General features: G+C 39.4%; 2 protein-coding genes across 4 annotated transcripts; both read right to left on the bottom strand.

The window, feature by feature from the left end:
* Nucleotides 1-937: 937 nt before the first annotated feature.
* On the bottom strand, nt 938-4,922 carry sptssb (serine palmitoyltransferase, small subunit B). The gene is given in 3 exon segments (XM_030744918.1): nt 938-3,192; nt 4,778-4,854; nt 4,857-4,922. Coding segments are annotated over 3 exon segments (387 nt in total). The 3' UTR covers nt 938-2,948.
* A 1,964-nt stretch (nt 4,923-6,886) lies between these two features.
* On the bottom strand, nt 6,887-22,170 carry nmd3 (NMD3 ribosome export adaptor). Of its 3 annotated transcripts, none has more exons than XM_030743495.1 (16): nt 22,099-22,170; nt 18,156-18,239; nt 16,239-16,373; nt 15,995-16,091; nt 15,500-15,580; nt 14,886-15,014; nt 14,100-14,190; nt 12,300-12,378; nt 11,818-11,914; nt 11,354-11,471; nt 9,290-9,435; nt 8,797-8,909; nt 8,649-8,721; nt 8,322-8,428; nt 7,582-7,652; nt 6,887-7,375 (listed from the first exon to the last, which is right to left on the bottom strand). In XM_030743495.1, the coding sequence occupies exons 2-16, from the start codon at nt 18,197-18,199 to the stop codon at nt 7,242-7,244; spliced, it is 1,515 nt and encodes a 504-aa protein (XP_030599355.1). In that variant the 5' UTR covers nt 18,200-18,239; nt 22,099-22,170; the 3' UTR covers nt 6,887-7,241. The 3 variants fall into 3 exon arrangements, with proteins under 3 accessions (XP_030599355.1, XP_030599352.1, XP_030599353.1); XM_030743492.1 differs by lacking the exon at nt 22,099-22,170 and adding an exon at nt 18,600-18,743; XM_030743493.1 differs by lacking the exon at nt 22,099-22,170 and adding an exon at nt 18,337-18,576.
* Nucleotides 22,171-22,289: the final 119 nt, after the last annotated feature.

The following is a 22,289-nucleotide window of genomic DNA, read 5'->3' as shown; positions in this document are numbered from 1 at the left end:
TCTTGGGTTGTTTTTGAACATCCCAACTAATTTCTTCTCATTTGAGGGTGACAGTTTGGGTCAACCAGTCATGCCCCTCCCAGAGTCTGGTTCTGCCAGAGGTTTCTTCCTGTTAAAGGAGAGTTTTTCTTTCCCACTGTCACCAAGTATGCTTGCTCATGAGGGTTCGTCTGAATGTTGGGGTTTTCTCTGTATTATTGTAGGGTCTTTTCCTTACACTATACAGTGCCCTGAGGTAACTGTTTTAGTGATTTGATGCTCTATAAATAAAATTGAAATCGAAAACTTCCAGACCTTGCTAAAGTGGTGACACATTTCCTAACTCACACTTACATACAATTATTTAAACTTATGATCTTGGAATCTGCAGTTGTTTAGAAATGGCCGTAAGAAACCTTCCCAACTTGTTTAAATCTACAGTTCTCCTTCTTAGATCTTCACTGAGCTCCTTGTACTTTCCCATTGTTCTGAATATTGGTCAATCCAGTAAGTGCTGTCAAACAAATCCTTTTTATGCTAGCAAAGAAAAACTATCAGTTATAGTCAATCATGATCACCAGCGAGAAGTTAATAGACTTTGGACTTTTTACATTCAAAGACAGTGTAGATCCTTCAGTGCCACATTGAGTGTATGTTTATATTTTAGCTTCTATGTCAAATTTTGACACTGTGTGGATTAGAGAAAATCCAAAATAAATTCTAATTTGTGCAGCTAGTTCTTGTCCTTTAAAGTCATTAAAGATGTATGCTGTACAATCATTCCACCCTGGGAAAAAAAAAAACAGTTAAAAAATGATTAAAAGCCAAAAATTACCATGGCATTCATGCCCATGATGAGTGCATGTACACTTCTGACCACAGCTGTATTTAAAAGCATGGGCATGTATAAATAATCACACAGAAAGAGAAGAGCCTTCCAAGAATCTTCAGAGGCCTTTATTTTTCTGATTATTGCAGTGATGTGTCACCGTCATGTATAAATAAAACATTCATTTTGTGAACAGTGAAAAAAAGCTTCTCAAAGAGCTCATCACTTTTGGAGCTGGAAACATCTGAGACTTCTGCACATGTTTACCCAAAATGAAATTAAATGATACAACAAGCGACAATATAAAAACACTTTAAGGTAGAGAAATAAAGCATAGAACAAATTTATGGCCACAAGAGAAAACAGATATAAATAATCAAAAAGGTTTGGTAACTGACATTGTAACCAGCCAAGCATTTACCAATGTATATAAATATATAACTCCATATGCATAAAATCAACTTAATGTAATTTATATTTGAACTGTAACCAGCGAGCCCCTGACCCAAAGCACAAATAACCAAAAATGATCCTAAGCACAATGCTCATCGCAACTACCAGACACACTAAAACTCATTTTCCAGTTCATTCTCTATAGATCAACTATAGATAAGGAAGACTTTGGTCAGCCAGTCGGGCTTTGCTTTTCCTTTGGGTCAGTTTGCCTGTAGTATCTTAGTATTCTGTGTGTGACAGCAAACAGTTAGTCTCTGAGTTCAGACTTTGTTAAGTAGAGTTATGCAATTAGCCAAACCAAGCCTAAAACACAAAGGTGTGTTCTATCAATATTTGTTCACGCTCAGAGCTGAGCACAACTTCCTGATACACCGACAGTTAACAAAGTAGAGATAAAGAGAGGGCCCGGCACATATCTATTCTGTTTTTATTTTGTTTTGTTTATTTTTACTATTGAGTGGGAAAATTTGTTTATCAGAGTCCTAATGGGAACATTTTAAGACTCATTGCATAGGTTGGGCTTTCTATCAGTTCTCTCTCTTAAGATCAGCTACATAATGTCAGCATGAAATGTGTAATGTGCCCTGGCAGCCAGCATTACAGTTCATAAAGGCAAGTAAAAAAAAAAAAAAAAAAGCGATAGCGGCTCTGACGCAAAATCGCAGATCAACCACTAACACTGAGTGCATGTTGGAATAGCATGGCATCACAGAAACATCAGATAGATAAACATGGACATAATTAAAGGGAAACTTCACTGATGTCACCTTTCAAGTTTAGTTTACCTGTCACATTAAGTCCAACAGAACCTGATTTATACTGCCTTCTGTGGCTGTAAAGGAAGTTGTTCGCTGTGTCTAAAATCACCTCTCACCCACATAGTCACCTCTCCCTGTGGAGAGTGAGCTGTAGATCGAGAACCCAGACACTTGGGAATCATTTTGTTTTATAGCAGTTTTTGAAACTTTCGAGGTTACTGTCTGGTGCATAAATTTTACACACTGGATTCAGGCACTATAAAATGATTGGTGCACTATTTATTAAAAAGTGATTTTGAACACAGCCAGAATCCAAGTATCTCAGCTTGGGCTTCAATTCCCCTTTTAATCTGCCTCTAACAGGTCTCCAGCTTTTATGAAGGTGCCAAATAAAACTGCTTTAATCTCCTTTACTGCTGCAGCTTAAAAGCCCATAAAAGAAAGAAGAGTAGTAGTATTTTGTAGTGAGATGAGCATGCAAATCTACTGCCCATATATGACCATATCATGCAAAACACACAGGTGGTATGCACTCACACAGGACATATGGTAAAGAAGAACAGAAACAAACAAAACAGGACAAACAACATATAAGACATTTCACAGGATATGTGTGAAAGCAATGTTCTGCTGTGTGCCTAATACCATGGGGTAAGGCTGGAAGGTTTGGGATGTAAAGAAGATAGTAAGGCTCTGATTTCCACATCATTCCATTAAGATCTTCATATTTTCAGTTGTGATTTGCAGAGGTGGCCGACTGCTCTGATTTAGATTGAACATGTTGTAAAAGAAGGGCTCAAGGTGCTCCGGGAGCTAAGGAGTTGGGTTATAAGAAATTATTTAAGGACTCATGCTAATTCACGTGTTCGCTGTCTCTTTACCTTCATATTTTGTTTTAGGTTGGGTTTTTTTTTTATTCCCTTCTTTTAGTTCATGAGTGCCACGGTGCTCTCGGGCTGCTCGCCAAAGATCCCAGAGAAAAACTCCAGCGCAAGGCGCACGTGGATGGGAATAAAGACGTATGAGGTGTAGACAACCATGGCGATGGCAGAGAAGAGGATGGAGTTGAAAATGGATTTTTCCCATGGCTCCAGGACATAGATGCCGGTGATGAGCAGGTACTGGTAGTACAACCAAGCCAGGTACTCCCTCAAGTTCTTGAAGTTCATCCTGCAGAAAAAGTAGTAGTAGTAGTAGTAGAAAATTTATCGTTATCATGTATGTGTTAAAGTATTAAGTAATCATAAGGTGGAGTAACATTACTGATGTGGTCTTGTGTAATTTTTACTATTATACACAGCAACACATCAAAACATTTTTTATCATTTATTTTGCATCATAAATTATTCAAATGAGGCTGATTATTACACTTTACATTCATAATCTTCACACTACTACAACATTTCTCTTTGATAATACTCGGGTTCAAAAGTGAATGCATGCAAAGCACTTGAAGAAATGTGCTTTTTAAAGCATGAAAAAAAATAAAACAACCTGGATTATTTAAACACACACATACACACAGTGAAAAAGAGGTAGCTATTCTCCATACTCAATTGGGACCTGTATTTATCACTATCCTGGGGATAATTGTTTAACTACCATAGAAATTAAAAAAAAAGAGAGAGTCCCCGTAGCAGTGGGGTTATTAATAAGGAAGTATGAGGGGAGCTCGCAGCAGTTTTTTAAGCCTCTCCAAACCAACAGAAGGTGCCCTGAGGGAATAATTAAGCAGGCCACACGGAGGCTCGGTTTCTTATAGGAATCAGTCGCACCAATAAAATTAAACCCATGGGTCCCAACTGACTTTATAAACAGTTATTATTTTCTTGGTCCACTTATTCACACATGGCTCACTCCCCAAAAAGAAAAAGTTTCTACTATGTGAAAAATAAAAGTCGTTTACCACCATAGAAGAAGCAGCAACATAGACCAATGAGTGCACTTTATGGACAACAATAACTTGGACGCAATTTAAAACTAAGACTGATGTTCTCGGAGCACAGCTTTCTAAATATTTTAATAGAATATACACGAAGCAGTGGCAGGCAGTGATAGATCCTTCCAGACAGGTAGGGGGTGGGGCCAGCAGGTGCGTAACAAGTGCAGGTGTGAGTACTCATCGGCACATTTTGCAAGTTGGTAGACTGGGAAAAGCAACATTTCCTTTTCTGTACAGGCCCGCTATTATCAACAGTGCGTAATCAAATTAACTTCCTCGTTATAATCAGGCGTAATAACAGTATGACTGCTATACTGAAGTCACCACTTTAGTAGTTTTCAGTAGTTTATATGATGATTACTCCCCCATCAAACCCCATCACTGTTAGGATGGTGCCTTACTTAAAATGCCAAGTTTAGCCCAAAAATCTGCAAGGTTTGAGCAAAAGTTATAAATTCTGCCCAAAATAGATAAATACACTTAACTTGAATTATTAACCCACAGTAATAATGATGCTATTATACGGTTAATTTAGAATTTAATACATGTATATAGATTATATATTAGAAGGGATGTGCGCCTATTAGCGCTTGAGCCGTTGCTGCAGCCTGTGCCGTGACTCACCTCGGCAGCCGACGTGAGATCCCTGCGTTATACTGAGATTGTTAGAATAAGGGCTCCGGCTCGCGTCCCGCTGCTGCTGCTCCGCTGCTTTGTGTAAACGAAAAAGCTGCCTCACCAGTTTACCACCGGCCTATATGTAGTACACATATGACACCACACCCACTACCCGTGCTTAGACTCGCGACTCACCTGGTTCGCAGATCTTGCAGGTGGAGTGTCCAGGAGCTGCGATGCATAGGCCGGTGTTTGTTTATGTAGAGAAATTTGGAAAAAAGTCCCTGCATAATAAGCACTGCAGGAGGCGTCGACTTGGTTGGAGCTCTATTTCAGCCATGTGTAGCGCGCTGCTTTCTGCAGCATCTTTATTAAACTTTGTTCAGTCGGTGTCGCATCGCCTCCGTCCCACCATGCTGCAGCCCGACACTGCGCCGCAGTGCCACCTCTGACGTAGACAGCAGTAGCAGCAGCAGCAGCGCGCAGGATGGAAAAACCAGAGACCGCGCTGGCGTACCGCAACCTCGGCATGTTGTAGATTACATTTCATTAGGGGGAAGCAAAATATTGAAGGGGTATGAAATCATACACTGAACGTGAGGATAATGTTCACGCTCAGTTGTCTGAATGCAGCTCATAAACCATTCACAAACAGCCCTCCTCTTCATAACCTTCTTTATGCTAAGATTAAACGAATAATACCTAATGCCACATTAATTAGATTTTGCAACCAACACTGAGCGCTTCTGGGACCGTCCGGGCGTGCAGCGTTAAACGTTCTCCAAAGTGTTTTGAAAACAAATGTAATGTGAAGTCTTCACATCCGTCTGTTGACTTGAGAATTTGCAGGAATTCGGTCAAAGGAGCCCGGAAACACACCTGGGAAAGAAACTAAGCAGACGTACAATTGGGAAATCTTATCTCCCAACTGTGAAGTTTGCTGACCTGCTCAATTAATACACTGCATTATTGATGTGTAAACATGGGCAGGGCCGCGAAGGCGCACCGGTTACGCATGGATACCCTCTCCAGGCCGCAGTTAGCGTCACGAGGATGGGGGCTAGTTTGAAATGGCAGGCACAGCTTACGAATACGTCTTCACGAAGGATTTACAGGAGAAGTGAAACCACTAATGTGACCTGCTGCCGCTGCCCTGCCACAAGTACTGAGGAAATCATTATTCATATCGGACATTCACAATCCTCAAACCCCGTAGACAGGGAAACTGCAGGTGAATCAGGGGGGGGGGGGGACTTCATTCACTTTCCCAAGTAGATCTGATTACCCACAACAACCTGCTCAGGTTTGTGAAAAACCAGACTGGACCCCCCCCCTCCAAGTCAAAATGTGAGACATATCACACAGACTAACACACCCTGTGAGACACACATTCCTCTGCTGTCTTACATTACATTGAGCTTCCTATTGGTGGGCTGGACTGTTCCAACAAACATTCTGACATGTTTACTAAAAGCTTAAGTATGCTTTGGTTTAATGAATGGATTTGACTATTTTACATTCCAAATCATCAAAGAACACTTTAAACATTTAATATAAAACACCTGCATGGCTTCATCATTTTAAACCACTCCTTTAGTGTTTTCTTTTTAAGCCATCATGGTACCACAACCCTATCCACACTCGCTTTATGAAGCTCAGTGGTGCGTTTAACAGATCCAGAAGTGGCCGCATACAAAACTCTCCTGTTAAATATAGTTTTAGAACCATTTTTTTTTTCTTTAACAAGTAATTTACTTTCATATTTGAAATCTCACGAGCTTTACATACAGGACATCATTTTCAAAAGTCTCTAGTGGTGTAATGTAAATGAGAAGGCACAGTGGGTTAAGCAGAGATCTATGACTTGACAGCAGGATTTGAATAAACTGTGAGGGCAGAAATAAGCATTCACTTATATGTGTTGCACTTAAAGAACACGCATATTACTGTGCCCTTTTGATGTGATGGGATTCAAACAGAGAGGGGAGGGCTGTCCATTTTCACACATTTATTCTTTTCTGCCTATTGCAGAAAATCTCTTAATCTAGTTCATATCTCCAGCTTCAGCCTATATCATAATCACACAGACTGAACTCTCTGGATGAAAAGGTGCTGCGGCTGGACAGTATTTGCATATTGCCCACAGTGGCCAAAGTACATCATTAATAGATTTTGCTCAGCAGCAAGTGTCTCCATTTAAATGCATGGCTTCTTATATCTTTCTAGCACTGAGCTCCCTCTTGTGGATGAATGAAGTAAAGCACAACAAAAGTTTTTCAACCAGTAGAAAACATCTATGAAAACTGCGGATGACGATTTATTTCAATAAAGGAACTGTGAGCACTTCATTTTCATGTCATTTGATATGCACTCAGACAATGTGGTAGTAAATGCTCAAATGATTCAACTGAAAGTTTCTCAGCAGGAAAAATATTTATGACTAAGGACCATTATGACTTTCAGCTTGTAGGTTTTAACTGTGTCAAGTCATTACACCACCGGATCGGTCTGATTCAACATATCATCTTTCAGTGTTTGAATCAGTCCTCAATTTGCCAACAGTTATGAATCCATGGTGTGTAACTGCATTATTGTATCATAAGCAGGCCAATATTTGATAAATCAGCTGTCAGTGCCACAAAGGCAGAACGGTGACTGGTCAGTCTGTCATCATGTCGGCACCCTCTCCTCCTGTGGCATCTGTTAGACTGAGCTCCTCCAGCATCTCTGCCAGGGAGATACGTGGTGCTCCATCATCATCAGTGTCGCTCTCCACTGGGATCTTTGATACATCTGAAATTAAAAAGAAAAAAAAAATATCAGCATCTGCTCATTAAGTGTATCATGCATCATCTACAATGAACGTGTGACAGACCCTTAAGCAGCCATTGACAGCAAATGAGCCATAACCTGACAATGGAAACCTAAACAAAGGTTCTGAATCCCTCTCGGGAAGCTGCTGCAGGAGCAAGTCTGCGCCATGGTGATCAGCTGCTCACCTCTGTAGATATTAACATTCTTCCTCAGTGCCTCATCTTCCTCGAGGTCCTCCAGGAAGTCCTGGTATTGTCTGAACACAGAAAAGCAAGTTGAGAGCAGATCCATCTGGTTACTTTATAAATGAAAAAGGAAAAAACAAAAAAAACAAAACATCCACAGGACACTCGATGTTCTTGGCACACTACCCAACTATTCACCAACAAGCCAAAACATCACAATGCCCTGAGTCACCATTTCAGGTCTCCGAAGTGGTTTTCCTATATGCTCTGTACCAGAGACATTTGTACTGGTAATTATGGCTTTAACCTAAACATGAGGCTAAAACTCTATTATTTATTTATTATTATTTGGGAATTATTTTTGGAAGTTTTGTCTGTGTATCAGAGTCTGATACAGTTTATTTTTCTGTGTTAGAACTCCACTTCTGTCCAAACAAAGGAAAAAAAAACATATCAGTGAGCCACGGTTCTGTACTAGTTGGCACAATTTGTCATACCAATCAACATGACCTCTGTACACTTTTTTTGAGTGAAGAATAAATTTACTATTGACCTGCTTTAAATACTAACAAAACAAACATATGTATCCACATCTGAAAATAGTCCCAAATAAAAGCACTTTGAGTCATTAATTTTAGCTAAAACACACTTTTCCCAAGACAGCAGGCTGTAACTGAGAGGTTAGTCATTTGCACCAGTACGTCATCCCCTTCAACAGATAATGAACTAAACCATCCTACCTCTCATCATCTGTGTCCATGCCTTCACGGTCTCTGGCTATCTCCTGCAGTTTCCAGTTTCTGCGCTTCACCCTCCTGCTGCGGTCGTAACTCTTCTTGATCAGCACCTTTGATTGTCCACATGCACAAATGTTCAAATTAAAGAACAACGGACTGTCGACATTTTTGTTTCTTTGCGATTTCATGAAAGAATAAATTTTTAGATCTGCATGTGGTGTTTTATGTTGCCACTAGAGGGCTGTATTAATCAAGTTGGCAAATCTGAAATTATCATCTGAAGCAGGGTTATTCACTGAGGATGCCTGCTGAAGTGCAGGTGAGTCTTACCACATCAGGAACATGGTGAGGGTTCATCTTATTCAGGTACTCATCATTGATGTTGGAATTGGCAAAGTCAAATCTACAGGATAAGAAGAAAGGTGTAAACTCACTGACTACTATTCAGGCACAGCTGCACACCTGTCTGCATACTGACCCCAGCACCAGGTCTCCAATATTGAGGAGGTGGCCCAGGAATGTGCGGCAGTGATACTGCTGACTGGTATCCATCTCTGATGTTTTCTGAACCCACACCTCAGCCAGGGTGTGCTGCAGCACGCATACACAAAGAGGGAAGGAAAAAAAAAATGTTTAAAGCAATGAAACATTACTCTTGTTCTTTCATCCATGTTTGCTCATTCAGGTGCATCAATAATAATGCAACACACACACACACACACACACACACACACACACACACACACACACACACACACACACACACACAACGACAGAGACAAAAGAGAGAGGGGAACTACACACCTCACTTACCTAAAAAGAAACTCCTAAGTGTTTGTGTTGTTTTGGCTCAAATCCAACATACAGGTTCACGGATAATGTAATGGTTTGCTATTGATTTTACTTCTAAGGGAAGAGCAATGTTCCCCCATAATGCAATATGTTCAGCACCAGCACACGCGCGCCTTTACCTTGTTGGACCTCACGCCAGCTCCAGCGCCCAGCTTCTGGTCTCTGATGATGTCGGTGTCCATGACGATGAACTCCTCCAGCTGACTTGGGTTGAAGAGACTGCTGAAGGGGTTACGCCAGTATGTGTTCCCGTCCACCTCAGCAACTACAGAGAGAGATCATTTATGCATCACTGACAGTCCTGCCGTGACAGGAGTAGCCATTAGAGCAGACAAAGAACAGGAGCAGAAATTATTCAGTAGCTTCTCATCTTCATTTGATCTTGAAAACCATACATCACTTCACAGAGAGCGGATACAGATTACACATTTGATTGATTAAGTCTTTAAAAAAAAAAAACTTTAACTTTCAAGATATTTAATTTATGTCAAACAAACGCATATATTAAAAAAATTACAAGTCTGGTTTGTCCATAAGTGCTTCATCTTTCTGTTCATACTCTAAACAAATTAGACAGGAATGATGTTTTCCTGTATAAACTGCAAACAAACTGTACGAGCAGAAAAACAGAAACCCATGTTTCTGATACATGAGTTAATTGCTTTGTGCTGCTGAATCTGTTCAACAGCCTTGAGGCTGTTTGTGCTTTTCAACCAGCTAAAAAACTTTCGGCACCAAAAATAGCCCGCGCTTTGAAGAATAATTAAAAACGTGTGTGCTGCTTCAAGATGTGGAGGACCATCCAGCCTCGTACAAAATGAATGATTACACCACAGAGGAAGCAACCCATCACTAATTGTCTCAGTGCATGCATTGGTAATAAATCCCTCTCAATCAGATAACTTGGCTTTGATAGAATAAATAATACAATCTGAAATACGTTTTGCTCTTTAGGAGCCTTTCTCATGCACTGCTGTGACTGTAGAAGAGAGCAGTTGAGCAGTTGAGTAAAATGTGTTGAACGTGTGGTCACCAAACTGGGGTCAGTTTAGTGTGGTCTAGAAGCGTGTCGATCACGCAGTGATGCAGGAAATCAGGAAACGCTTTGGTGTTATATGTTCAATAATACAAGAGTAAGAAATAAATAACCTCTGGCAATGTTTAGAAAAGTGCAGATCCTAAAAGAAGGTGAACAGGATACAGCTGAAACAACTGGTTTAAAGGGAAACAAATCTGATGAATATTTAAAAACTTACTTTGATCTAGTGTGATTTAAATATAATAATGTTCATTATTTTTATGACTTTATCAGCTGTCAAATAGTCTATAAAATTTAAAAGGAAAGCTGGTGATCTTTGTGATGCTCCATCTACTATAAAACAGCAAATACATGAGAAAATGAGAAAAAATAAATAAAAATAATAACAGTGGAGAAAATTTTGTAATTGTAATTTGTAATTTCATTGTAATTTCCTGTGGTTAAATTGCTTGCTTTGACATCTAATAATCAACAGTTTAAATGACAAATAATCCATTTTTAATTTAACAAATTTAATTAAATTAATAAAATGTATTAAAATTAAATTGTTGGTGAATAATTTTCAGTTGAATAGCTATGTCTTAAGCTTTTTTTTAATGACTATAGAGATTCAAAATAGAGATGGGAAAAAGACATTATTCTATACAAATATGTTACAATATATTGAATATGTTGAAGTTTTTTGTTTTTGTTTTAAAAAGATGATTTTTTTTTGTTTGTTTTTTTAAACTTCAACTTTTCATGTATTTTCTTCACTTCAGGGTTATGGAGAGGCTGGAGCCAATCCCAGTCTGCAGCAGATATGCTCACATCACACCTACTGCTAATTAACCTGACATGCATGTCTTTGGACTGTGAGAGGAAGCCGGAGTACCCGGAAAGAACCCAGCACAGGGAGAGCATTATAAACTTCACACAGAAAGGCTCCACCCAGCCAGCAGGTTTGTGCCCAAAACCTTCTTGCTGTGAGGCTTTATTTAAAAAACTATGACAATTAAATAATGTATATATCCCTAACTTAAATGACATCTCTGCTGACTGCAAGCCAACACAGGAGAAAGCAGCTATAATTAACCAGTGATTTAACATGGTGAGTTGCAGCCAGTGGTGTCAGCCGGATGTGTCAAAACTCCTCAGTACTCACTCTGCAGGGTGCGAGGGTCGATCAGATGGATGGTGCTGGTGACACGGATGCACACACAGACTTGACCCATGTTCCCCAGGCTCTGAGCCAGCCGCGGTGAAAGGCAAACAACATTGTCCTGGCAACCAGACACAACCAGAAAACCTGGGGTCAAACCAAGGTCATGGGGAGTAAAATTCAATTCAATTTTATTTATATAGCGCCAAATCACAACAAACTGTCACCTCAAGGTAGGGATCAATCGATCCCTACCTTAGTTTTAATGTTATAAAGAATTAATCCTGTCTTTCAACCTTTTTATAAACTAAATATCAGCTGATCATAAGACAAATGTCTAAGATTATTTTGCTGAAGCTGTAGAAGTGACATGAACAGTTGGATGTGTCTCACTGCTGACTGTGAATCACTGGATTGATCCAAAATTCAACTAAAATGAATTATAAATATAACTACTTGCTGGATACCTTGCAGACCGGTACAATCTCCACAGAGAACGTGCTCTTGTAGTTGTATGTGTTTGAGTGGATGTCATGAGAGATGAGGCGCTGAGATGCCTTTGACCTTTAAAATGAAAAAGCAAGCATTAATATTTATTAGTAATATTAACTCGTTCAGTAACACAGCCGAGTTCATACAGTATGGGCCGAACAAATGGTACAAAAAAAAGGGGCAGAAATGCATTAGTGCATGCAGCTGTGCACACATGAAAAACAAACAGCCTGTGCAAACAACTTTGACACTGTTTTAAACAAACAAAATAATAAAAAAAAATTTCCCTCTATTAATGTTAACTTTATTTTAACAATTTATTATTTACAGCCTATATTTTGATACAACCTGCTAGCAAATCATCTCCACATCTGCACAAAAATTCTGAACCTTGGCAGACCTCATCACTGAGGCTGTGCTCACTGTTTTCAGAGGCATAGACCGAAGCAATGTTTACCTGCAGGGCACGGTGCACTGCAAGAAGTCGACCATCTTCTGAGCGTGCTGCTTCGAGCCGTAGTAGAAATCAATGCCATCTGAGAGAAAAGCAATACCATCATATACACTCCAGCGATAAATTTATCACAGGCGTGCTTTGCAGGTCATCAACACTGCAAAGAACATATGCATGAAAACAGCACACACCAGAGAGCAGACGAAGAGGAAAGAAAAATATGGCAGCCACATGCTGTAGCCTTCTTAAAGCTTTGAAGTCCTGCCGAGATTTGGAGATGATTTAAAATACCCCATCGGGCTAAACTCCGCTTAACAGTCCCGTTCAAGAATACAGAGAATTGCTGCTGAGATGTCGCTCAATGCACAGCATGTGTGCCTCTGCGCGCATAAGTATGTATGAAGTAGCACTTAGCATCAATAACTAGGGTAAGAAGCAAGCTTGCTCTGCGGGCAGCTGGTAGGAAACGCCTGCTCTGATTATAGCTCGCTGATTAGATGTGTAACGCGTGGCCCTCAGAGGCCCACATGAGGACAGCTGCATGAAGTTATTGGTGCCAGTGATATGCATGCATGGCTTGCTGTCTGGTACGGGAAGAGGTAATTAACACTCGACACATTATTATGTTCTCCTTCACTCTAACCCACATTAGTTCCGCTGGTGACAACTAGGGCAAGCTTCCCACTTTTCAGTGTAATTTGGGTAAAGGTCCCACAGCAGTTACAAAGCATTTCCCTTTAACCTTCTGCACCCCATAAAATCCACGGCTGGCACGCACGTTTCTACTGCTGTTTGTGTATAAAAAAATGTTTGTACACACTATATTTTAATGTATTTGAATGACAATAACACTTAACAATCAATCAGGAATAAAAAAATATCATTAGATTAAATATTTTGGTGATATTTTATCTTTTAACCCCGATTTACCTCAGATGCTCTAGGTGGTGTTCATCAGTAATAAGTCTAGTCTGTCAGTCCACCGTTTATTTCAGCTGTCAGCATGTCTAATGTGAAGCGTCCATATTTATCTACTCTTGAGGAGGCTGTAAAACTTTGTCAGTGGAGTCTGATATGGTCTATGAGCCAATGAAGGGCATTTCTGATTGATGACAATGATATTGAGGTGAGTTGTTGAGGATATCCTGAACTTTTCTATTGGTAAGTGCTGCTGTTTTTGTGCACGTTAACCGCCGTTACTGAAGCTTTCTTTTAAGTGGATCTAACGTTGTCAGACTCAAGCAATTAGTGAGTATGATGTGAGAATGCAATCAAACTGTTTATCAAAAGGAACGTGTGATTTTTAGGACACTCGAGCCCAACGTTAGAGGGCATTACATTATATTTTAACCAGCAGCTGTCCAGAGACAGGAAGTCTGCATGTTTAAACTGCTAACAATAACTAACTGGGAATAAAGCAGCATTTTTATGCATATTTTCTTATGTAAGAGCAGGAGATGAGGCTTTAGGTAAGGAGGAAGAGGATGAGTTGGAGATGAGGGAGGAGACAGCAGAAGAGTAGAGACGACAGATGAAGAAGAGGAAGCAAAAATTATAAAAACAAATGTACAAATCTTAAATTGTAATATACAGTTAAAAAGAATTCTTTTTGATCTTTGAAATTAAAACTAACTTATAACAGACAGTTGATTACTTTAGAAAAATTTAGGTTTTTAGTGTTTATCAGAATTCTCCTCTTTCTCAGTAATCTGGAACATTCTAATAGAATTCTACTGGGGTATACAGGGTTATGTATATTACTCATAAAAAATTCAACATAATTATCATATAGCTTTGACCTACCATGGATTTCTTTGATGTTGAGGCTATTTTGGTGGAGTTTATGCTTCAGGATCAGCTGTTCCAAATAGTAGAAAGTCTTTTTGTGTACAGTCTGAGGAACAAAAGCAAAATCTTCATCATACAGAGATTCATGTTCATCCCTTTAAAGCATGCAAAGCTTTATAATTGGCTTGGCATGTGCCTGCTAACACTCAACCTCACTGACTAAAACTGGAACAAACTATTTATTGTAGGTGTCTACCTTCTGTTGAACTTTTCCTGTTGGGGTAAAAGCTTTTTCAATGACTGGCTTTTATTATGAAGTGGTTGATGACAGCATTGAGCTCTATAATAAGTAACCTAGCTTAGCTACATGGTGATAGAGTCTCTGTGGTAGTAAAGTTCACCTTAAATTGGAGCGTTCTGAGTTGTATTTCCCAACAAATAGCCAGAGCACTATGTTTGTATTTTATATCAAACACTAACGGCTCTACATGTAGAAAGAGTAAACAGTGAAGGATTAAAAAAAAACCCAAAAAAGTAAACATTTGAGGTCAAATTGAGTTCAGAAGTAAAATGCATTTGTCCAACATTTTTGGGAATATTACATATACATAGCCTTTATAGCCCTTTAGTTGTATACATATTTTCAGCTTTGACCACGAGCTTTTTGCCTCTCTCACAAATGTTCCAAAATATAACCACTTCAATAATTAATAAAAATTTTAAAAAGGTTGAAAATAACAGTAGACAATCAAAATGGACAAATAACTTTTACTGATAGGGTACAAGACCACAGGTATCTACCTTCTGCCGAACTTGAACGACGGCCTTCCAGAAGTCTTTGGCCTCCACACGGTGGCAGTCGTCACACATCTGGGACTGGATGACAAACTCGACCACAAACACCTGTTGTAGGATGGCGCCATTCATCACCTGGAGAAGACAGCAACAAGTCACACCATATGCTCCAGCTGCATGGGAAATGATGACAAAAACTTGTGCTTGAAATTCATTAACCAAGCTGTTTGGGAAGAAGACATTTGCGTTTTTAATGCTTGAATTTTCATCGGAGCAGTGGGAACTCCGTGCACAACTATAAAGACCCTCCAACTGCAAACAAAAGAGGCACAAGGCTCAGGTTCTCACTAAAGGTCAAGGAGATGCAATAACAGCCAATAGTGAGGCTCACTACTCTCAAACACACATAACTCCGTCAAGAACAGACAGATCTTTTGTTCTGCTGATACAACAACCTCAGAGTCACTTTGTAGTGAATGCATCTTACAACTTACCAGCACTTTTATGCTTATTCTTAAGTTAAAAAAAAAAAAAAGCAATTAAAATTCAAACTTTTGCCCATCTCAGATCACTAATTAAGTTTTAATCGGACCCTGAAAATTATTTCCCTGTTTTCAAACCTCTTTCTGGATGGTCAGTTTCATCTTAATCCTTTTGGAGTGTGGCTCTGTCCACAGGAAACCAGCATCAATAAGTCGCACCTGTGAAGAGAGGGATGCATTTTGGATCCGTGAACAGCATTCTAATACTGACAAGTACAATGATAAACATGGTGCACTCATCATAGAATGCCAGAAACATGGGATAGACACTGTAATATAATAATCTATGACAAAGTACTAACCTAAAGATTATAATATTGAAGGTTTTGATTCAAATTTATTGTCATGGCTGAGACAGTCCCTCTCCACACATCTCCCCCCAAAAAACTATAACATAACAAAAAAAATGGATAATAATAAAAAAAAAAAAAAAAAATTCAGGACTAAACCAGCAGCTTAGCATCACATTTGTGACTCTCATATTACAAAGTGGTGTTAGTGTACACTTAATCTTTCACTTGTGTGGAAATATGTTATTCGTCTTTAGCGACACTGAGTAAGACGGAGACTTACTTTAGACATAGAGCCCTTTAGTTTTTTCAAGCAAAGAGCAAGTAGTTCCCTGGACTCCAGAGCACACTGTACCCAGGTCGCTGGAGGCTGCAAATACCTGCATGAAAGAGGAAATGCATTTACATAAAATATACCTTGCTAACTGCCACATTTCACCTGTACAAACCTTCTGAAGAAAAACAATGATATACAGCGTAAAAGACGATTACAATTGTTATGTGCTAATTAAATGCATGAAACAAACCGTTCACACTGCTTGCAGAAGTGCACAGTGACTTGCTTGGGGATTCCCTCTGAGATGTCTACCTGAGTACGCAGGCAGGCTACACACATGTTGGCTGGGTTGGGAGGAATGGGGACACCACAGGTGCAGCACAGGCTGGAAAGGAGAAAAGCCAAAGTCAATGAAATAAGTAAGTGAGGGATGAGGTATTTTTCTCTTCACTGACCATTTTCTGCAAATAAAGAGTCATGATGTTCAGCTTTACTTGATCATAAATCATCTCAATTTGCATCTCAGTGGTTTTGGCAAAATTACATTTGCACTGCACCATAGCCCACATAAAATCAAAGACTGTTTAGAAAGCTACTCCTGGTTGTTATGGCAGACTGCAAACTGCTATAGCCCTTCATCTTCCAGCCTGGAGACAAATATTCAGTTCAACCCTATTATTTGAATAATAAATGATATATTCAATATTTCAATCTATTTGTAAGTCATAATAAAAACTGCTCTATGACCTCTATTCCACCAATGATGTGCAGGGAGAGAGCCATGCTGTCTTCAAAGAACTTTCCCACATTTTGACAGGTTTGAGATTTAAGTATTACGCTGCATTACAAGCAGAGGTTATTAGCATGGGAAGAAAATGACAGCGTTCAGAATCTGTGGGCTACATGTGCTAATTATTGATTAATTTCTTGTGGTAGCCCCTCAAAGAGTTACTGATGTCAGCAATTTTGTGGTGCTATGCTGGTGCCAGCTTTTTTGCACTGGCATCAGGTTTTATTAGATAGAAACATGTGGAACTGGTTCTAAGTTGGCCAGCAGCCCACCTAAAAAGGGGTATAAGTAGCTTTGTCAACAGGGTTCTTAATTAGGAACTTTTGATCAAATTCGGGAAGACATCCAGTGAAAAGGTAAATGAGAAAGTTTTCTTCAGATTTAGTTGACTTTCTATGGAATGACCAATACAATTTGTGCATGCTGTGCTGTGCCACAATGAATCACTGCTGCTGTTATTCAATAAGTAGAACAGCAGCAAACACTTGAACAATAAACGTTTACAGTAATAGATCACCATGTTGTCATTTTTGACCACGAAAGATATGACAAATTTGTCCCACTGTGAACTGTTTTTGGTCTCAGTAAACACAAGAAGCACTAATATTCAGGATGTGGCAATTCAATTTTCATCACAGCGAGATTCGATTCTGGGGTGTTAGCCATGTTTTGTTTTGTTTTTTGTTTTTAAATCAAACCCTCTAAGAAAAATAAAGAACTTGAATGTTTTCAAGGCTATTTTAGCTATTCATCATAATCTCTCAACATCTAACCAAGGCAAAGCTGATGTGGTATGACAGGGTCATTCCATCTCAAATCATCATGGGCCTTCTGCTCAACCTTCTACGAGTTGCATAAAAATGTTATGGTCCAAGGTTTGGACATATATCATTTTAGCTTCATCAATTAAATACTTTTCAACATTTGTTTGAAAAATGGTCCATTGGCCATGTGTTTTTTGGTTGTCTTTTTTCATGTTCAAAAATGTCCTCAGATTTCAAAGTGGAAAAGTTTGATTTGATTCATGAAGCTAAATTTTCACAGCAATCATTTTATATGTCCAAAATTAGACTTAACCATTAAGTTTTGAAGCAAATCGGAGATGGTCGAGCAGAAAATTTTCTAAAAAAAATTGATGACCCAACAGATAAATACAGGCTGCTGCTACGGCTGTTTATTTTCCAAGAGGCTGACAGTGAGTAGTCAGCAAGCAAAATATCAGCCAATACTTATGTTCGGCCACAATATCATGTGTACAGGCTGCGTTTTGGTGGTCTACTGCCACACACGGGCTTTATAGTTAGATATATGCTATCCGTAAACTTGAGAAAGATCTTTAGTGCGTTAAAACTTACAATGCTACAGATGTGCACTTACATGTTCCCTTGGCTGCTGGAGGCAGGAGCCTGCATGTACTCCATCCTTGCCAGTTGCAGTTGATCTCTGGCGGTGGAGTTATCTCTGAGGACAGAAACATGGCAGATGTAAAGTGTCCCTGTCAAAGCTGTGCTTCAGCTTTGACAGCAACACTACTGGGGAAGAGGAAGGGTTAACTAACCTGAATCCAGATAGGCTTATTTTGTTTCGAAGTGTTCACGCAGGAACAGAAAGACAGTTACATAAACACCTATAAAGCTGCCGTACCCACAGTTAGCGACGCTAGCCTGGCTGATGCTCTGGATCAGTGTGTTAGCGCTGAAGGCTAAGCTGCTAACTCCTCTGAGTGATTCTCGATCATTGTCGCTGAGAAACAAACTCACAAAGTTGGCCCAAAGCGTTCAGTAACTACATCTAATACGACTGAGTGGTGACAAAACTTACTGAGGTTATTTTGGTCACAAATCCACAGCACAAAGTAGAAGAGTGAGACCCACGTTTTTCCCACAGAGGACCGAGGAAGGCTCGATGACGTCAGCCTGGACTCAAGGACCCCGGGACTGTCTTTATTTGCCTGAATAAATTTCCCTTTAAATTTTTTAAATCAAATAAAAATATAAGTTAAAACAAATGCAGTACTTCTTTTCTTCTTTTCCCAATTTAATGATCTTATTAAAGTATCCACAATACTTAGGGTGGTATATATATATATATATATATATATATATATATATATATATATATATATATATATATATATATATATATATATATATATATATATATATATAAAATGATAAGTAAAATTATAAGTCAAACAAGATTTTTATCAGAGGGTGCTTGAATTAGACTAGTGATTCCTAAAGTGTGGACCTGCAGTGGGCCGCAGTAATAACAGAAATTCAGTTTGAAATTACTTACAAGTAGTATATATTAAATATTAATATAAATTTATTTATTTATATAAAAAGTGAATTAAAACTGGTAATAGGAGGTGGTTAGTTAGTGATATTACTCATCACTCTGAGCTAAATCTATTGGTCTTGTATTGAAGTTTATGTCCCAGCATTTTACATATGACTGAGAAGCATAAGCAATTTATAGCTAACAGCCTGTGTTGTTTATGTTTTTTTAAAATTGTCAAGGAAATACATTACTTTCTTTTGCGTTTTGATTAGAGTGGAGATTTAAGATTGGGTGGGCCCCATGGGATTTTCTAGTTTTTAAGTGGCCTGCAGCACTCAACTTTGTGAATGGCTGAATTACACAAAATATTGTATGTATTATATGACTGGCAAGGACTTAATGATCCAGGCTAGGCCAGAAAGTTGAACAGACAGCCGGTTAGGAAATGCGTTTCGGGCATTAATTTGGACAATAAAATTAGGTGGAATTAAAAATGTGAAAGATTATTTTAGCATATTATTGTCTTACTTAACAGGTAAACGGACACACACACACACACACACACACACACACACACACACACACACACACACACACACACACACACACACACACACAGAGGCATTTGTTTTATATAATTTATAGCAATGCATCAAAGTCCTGTTAACAAACGTAAACTGTCCTTTCCTTCCCTTTCTCTGTCTTTCTTTAGTTAAATACAGTCTTTCTTTCTCTTTTCACATCCACACTGAAAAAAAATATCTCCATTGCGCCATTGTTTAATAAAAGAAATGAATATTTGGGTTTCCCAATCAAAAACAATAGTCTGACATGAGAGTCAGTTAAATCTTCCATCATTTAACACGTAATTGAAGTCAACATCTTGACTTCTACTGTTATTTTGATGTATTAGTTTGTCATTTTATTGTACATTGACTTACTTGAGGCGAAAAATGAGCTGCTGGATCCTGTTGATCTCACGTTTCACTCTCTGTGCAACTTGTTCTACAGTTATCCTGCACACAATAATTTTACAAGTTTTCTATGTAGGTTCTTGATATGCCAGGAGAACCACCTCCTGCTCAACGTCAGCAAAACGAAGGAACTGATCGTGGACTTCAGCAGGAAGCAGCAGAGGGACTACCATCCACTTGTCATCAGTGGTGCTGAGGTGGAAAGAGTGGACACTTTCAAATACCTGGGAGTGACCATCTCACAGGACCTGTCCTGGACTCATCACATTAACATCACTGTGAAGAAGGCCAGACAGCGTCTCTACCTCCTCAGGCGGCTGAGAGACTTCAAGCTCCCACTCAAGGTGCTCAGGAACTTTTACACCTGCACCATCGAGAGCATCATGCGTGGGAGCATCACCACCTGGATGGGAAACTGCACCAAGCAGGACTTCATGGCCCTAAAAAGGGTGGTTCGTTCAGCTGAACGGACCATCAGAACCACCCTCCCCAACCTGCAGGACATTTACACCAAGCAGTGCAGGCTGAGGGCCATGAAGATCCTAAAACAGCCCAGCCACCCCGGACACTCTCTCTTCTCCCTGCTCCCATCAGGCCGGCGTTACCGCTGCCTGAGGGCTAAGACTGAAAGGTTGAAGAAGAGTTTTTACCCACAAGCCATCCGTCTGCTCAACTCTGAGCCCTAACTGGACCATTATTGCACAATGTAAATATTATAATTTATAATCTATAATTCCACGTAAAAGTGTGCATAGTGTATAGTATATAGAGTATAGTGTATAGTGTGAATTACTTTTTTTATTTTTATTCTTCTTATTTATATGTGTGTGTATATATATATGGTTGCAGGTACAAAATACATTTCACTGTGCATTGTACTGTGTATAACTGTGCATGTGACAAATAAACACTATCTTAATCTTAATCTTAAATCTTAATCTTAATCTTAATCTTAATCTTAAATTGGTTTATATTTTATTCTCCTATAACAACATGACAATATCACCTTACCACAAGCACACTGGGGGTTGTGAGACCCTGGTGTGTTATTTATCTGATATTGTGTATTATTATAATGAAATGCAATGCGTTAGTACGCATTTAAAAATTAGTGACTCAAAGGTCTTTGGACGCACCTGTTGTAAGCCTGCTCTTCGGATGCCTTCAGGTGCTGTCGTAAATATCCTGTGTGATTTCTCTCTGGGTCTCCTCTTATCCTTCGAGAGATTTTAGGTATGACTCGGGCATAATTATCATTTATAACATGTCGGTGGAATTATATAATGCTGTGATAATCTCATTTTGTAATCAGTCTGTGGTTGGCTTATTGGTTTATCTGTTTTATTTTATTTTTATTTCCAGTAAGCCAAATGAATGTGCCAACTTATTGAGTTGTATCCACATCACAACTGTTTCTTGTCTTTCAAGTCATTATCGTCATTAAAGTATTTGTTTAGCTTGTTTTTTTTTTCAATTTGCCTTAAAACAACTCATTGAAAGCACTTTTAATAGTTTGAAAGGTGCTTTCATGGATGAATGTGCTCACAGAGCCAAATGTCTAATTTGAGAAGCCCCAGTCTGTAAATATCTGACTTGTTTTTTGATTTTTTACACTGACACAAGACTGAAACGTTTAACTGATTATCAAAACGGTTGTAGATTATATTTCTGTGTATCGCCTAATCGTCTAGTTTCGGACGTAGCCAAATACAGTTGAATAAGTTTGACAGGTTTTTTTGTCCCTTATTTAAACGGTATCACTGTGCGTTATCTGAGGGTGAATGTTGATATTTTAAACACAATTAATTCCTAAAATCTGCTGTCAGCGCAGCCTCTTCTTGCGGGGACGCTACGAGCTGCACATGAAGGCAGCACCACCGTTTAGGAAGGCAGCAGCGGGGCTTCAGCAGGGAATGTGAGGGTTTCAGCAGAGGCTGCTATTTTCAGGACTGGGAACAGAAGCAGAGCTGGCCAGGGAGGGAGAGGCTCTGCCCACAACTTTACTCTAGCCAGCACACTGGCTTAACCTTAAGTCAAAACGGGGGGGAGCTGGTGTTTCCTGCCTGAGGTGTCGGTGTTTTCGGACCGCAGCAGATGGTCAGCGGACAGCCGTTGGTGGCTCACTCACTGCGGGGCTGAATGCTAGAGGGAACCTGCCGGAGCACCGCGCTTCTTCCCCCGGTCTGTGTACGTGAGCTGATACCATACCCTCCTGCCGGTGGGTCCCGGTATAGAGATGCAGTGAAGTGTCACC

The sequence above is a fragment of the Archocentrus centrarchus genome, chromosome 13 (genome assembly GCF_007364275.1).
Source record: "Archocentrus centrarchus isolate MPI-CPG fArcCen1 chromosome 13, fArcCen1, whole genome shotgun sequence".
Classification (NCBI taxonomy): Eukaryota; Metazoa; Chordata; class Actinopteri; order Cichliformes; family Cichlidae; genus Archocentrus; species Archocentrus centrarchus.
This window is presented reverse-complemented; position numbering and strand designations above follow the sequence as displayed.

Excerpts from the sequence above, each read along its gene's own strand:
- nmd3 (XM_030743495.1), bottom strand. The coding sequence starts at position 18,199 with ATGGAGTACATGCAGGCTCCTGCCTCCAGCAGCCAAGGGAACAT. Across the intron at positions 12,379-14,099 it reads CAACATCAAAGAAATCCATG|ATGGCATTGATTTCTACTAC; the intron begins GTAGGTCAAAGC and ends CTTTTCTCTCAG. Across the intron at positions 7,653-8,321 it reads ATGGACACAGATGATGAGAG|ACAATACCAGGACTTCCTGG; the intron begins GTAGGATGGTTT and ends TTCTGTGTTCAG.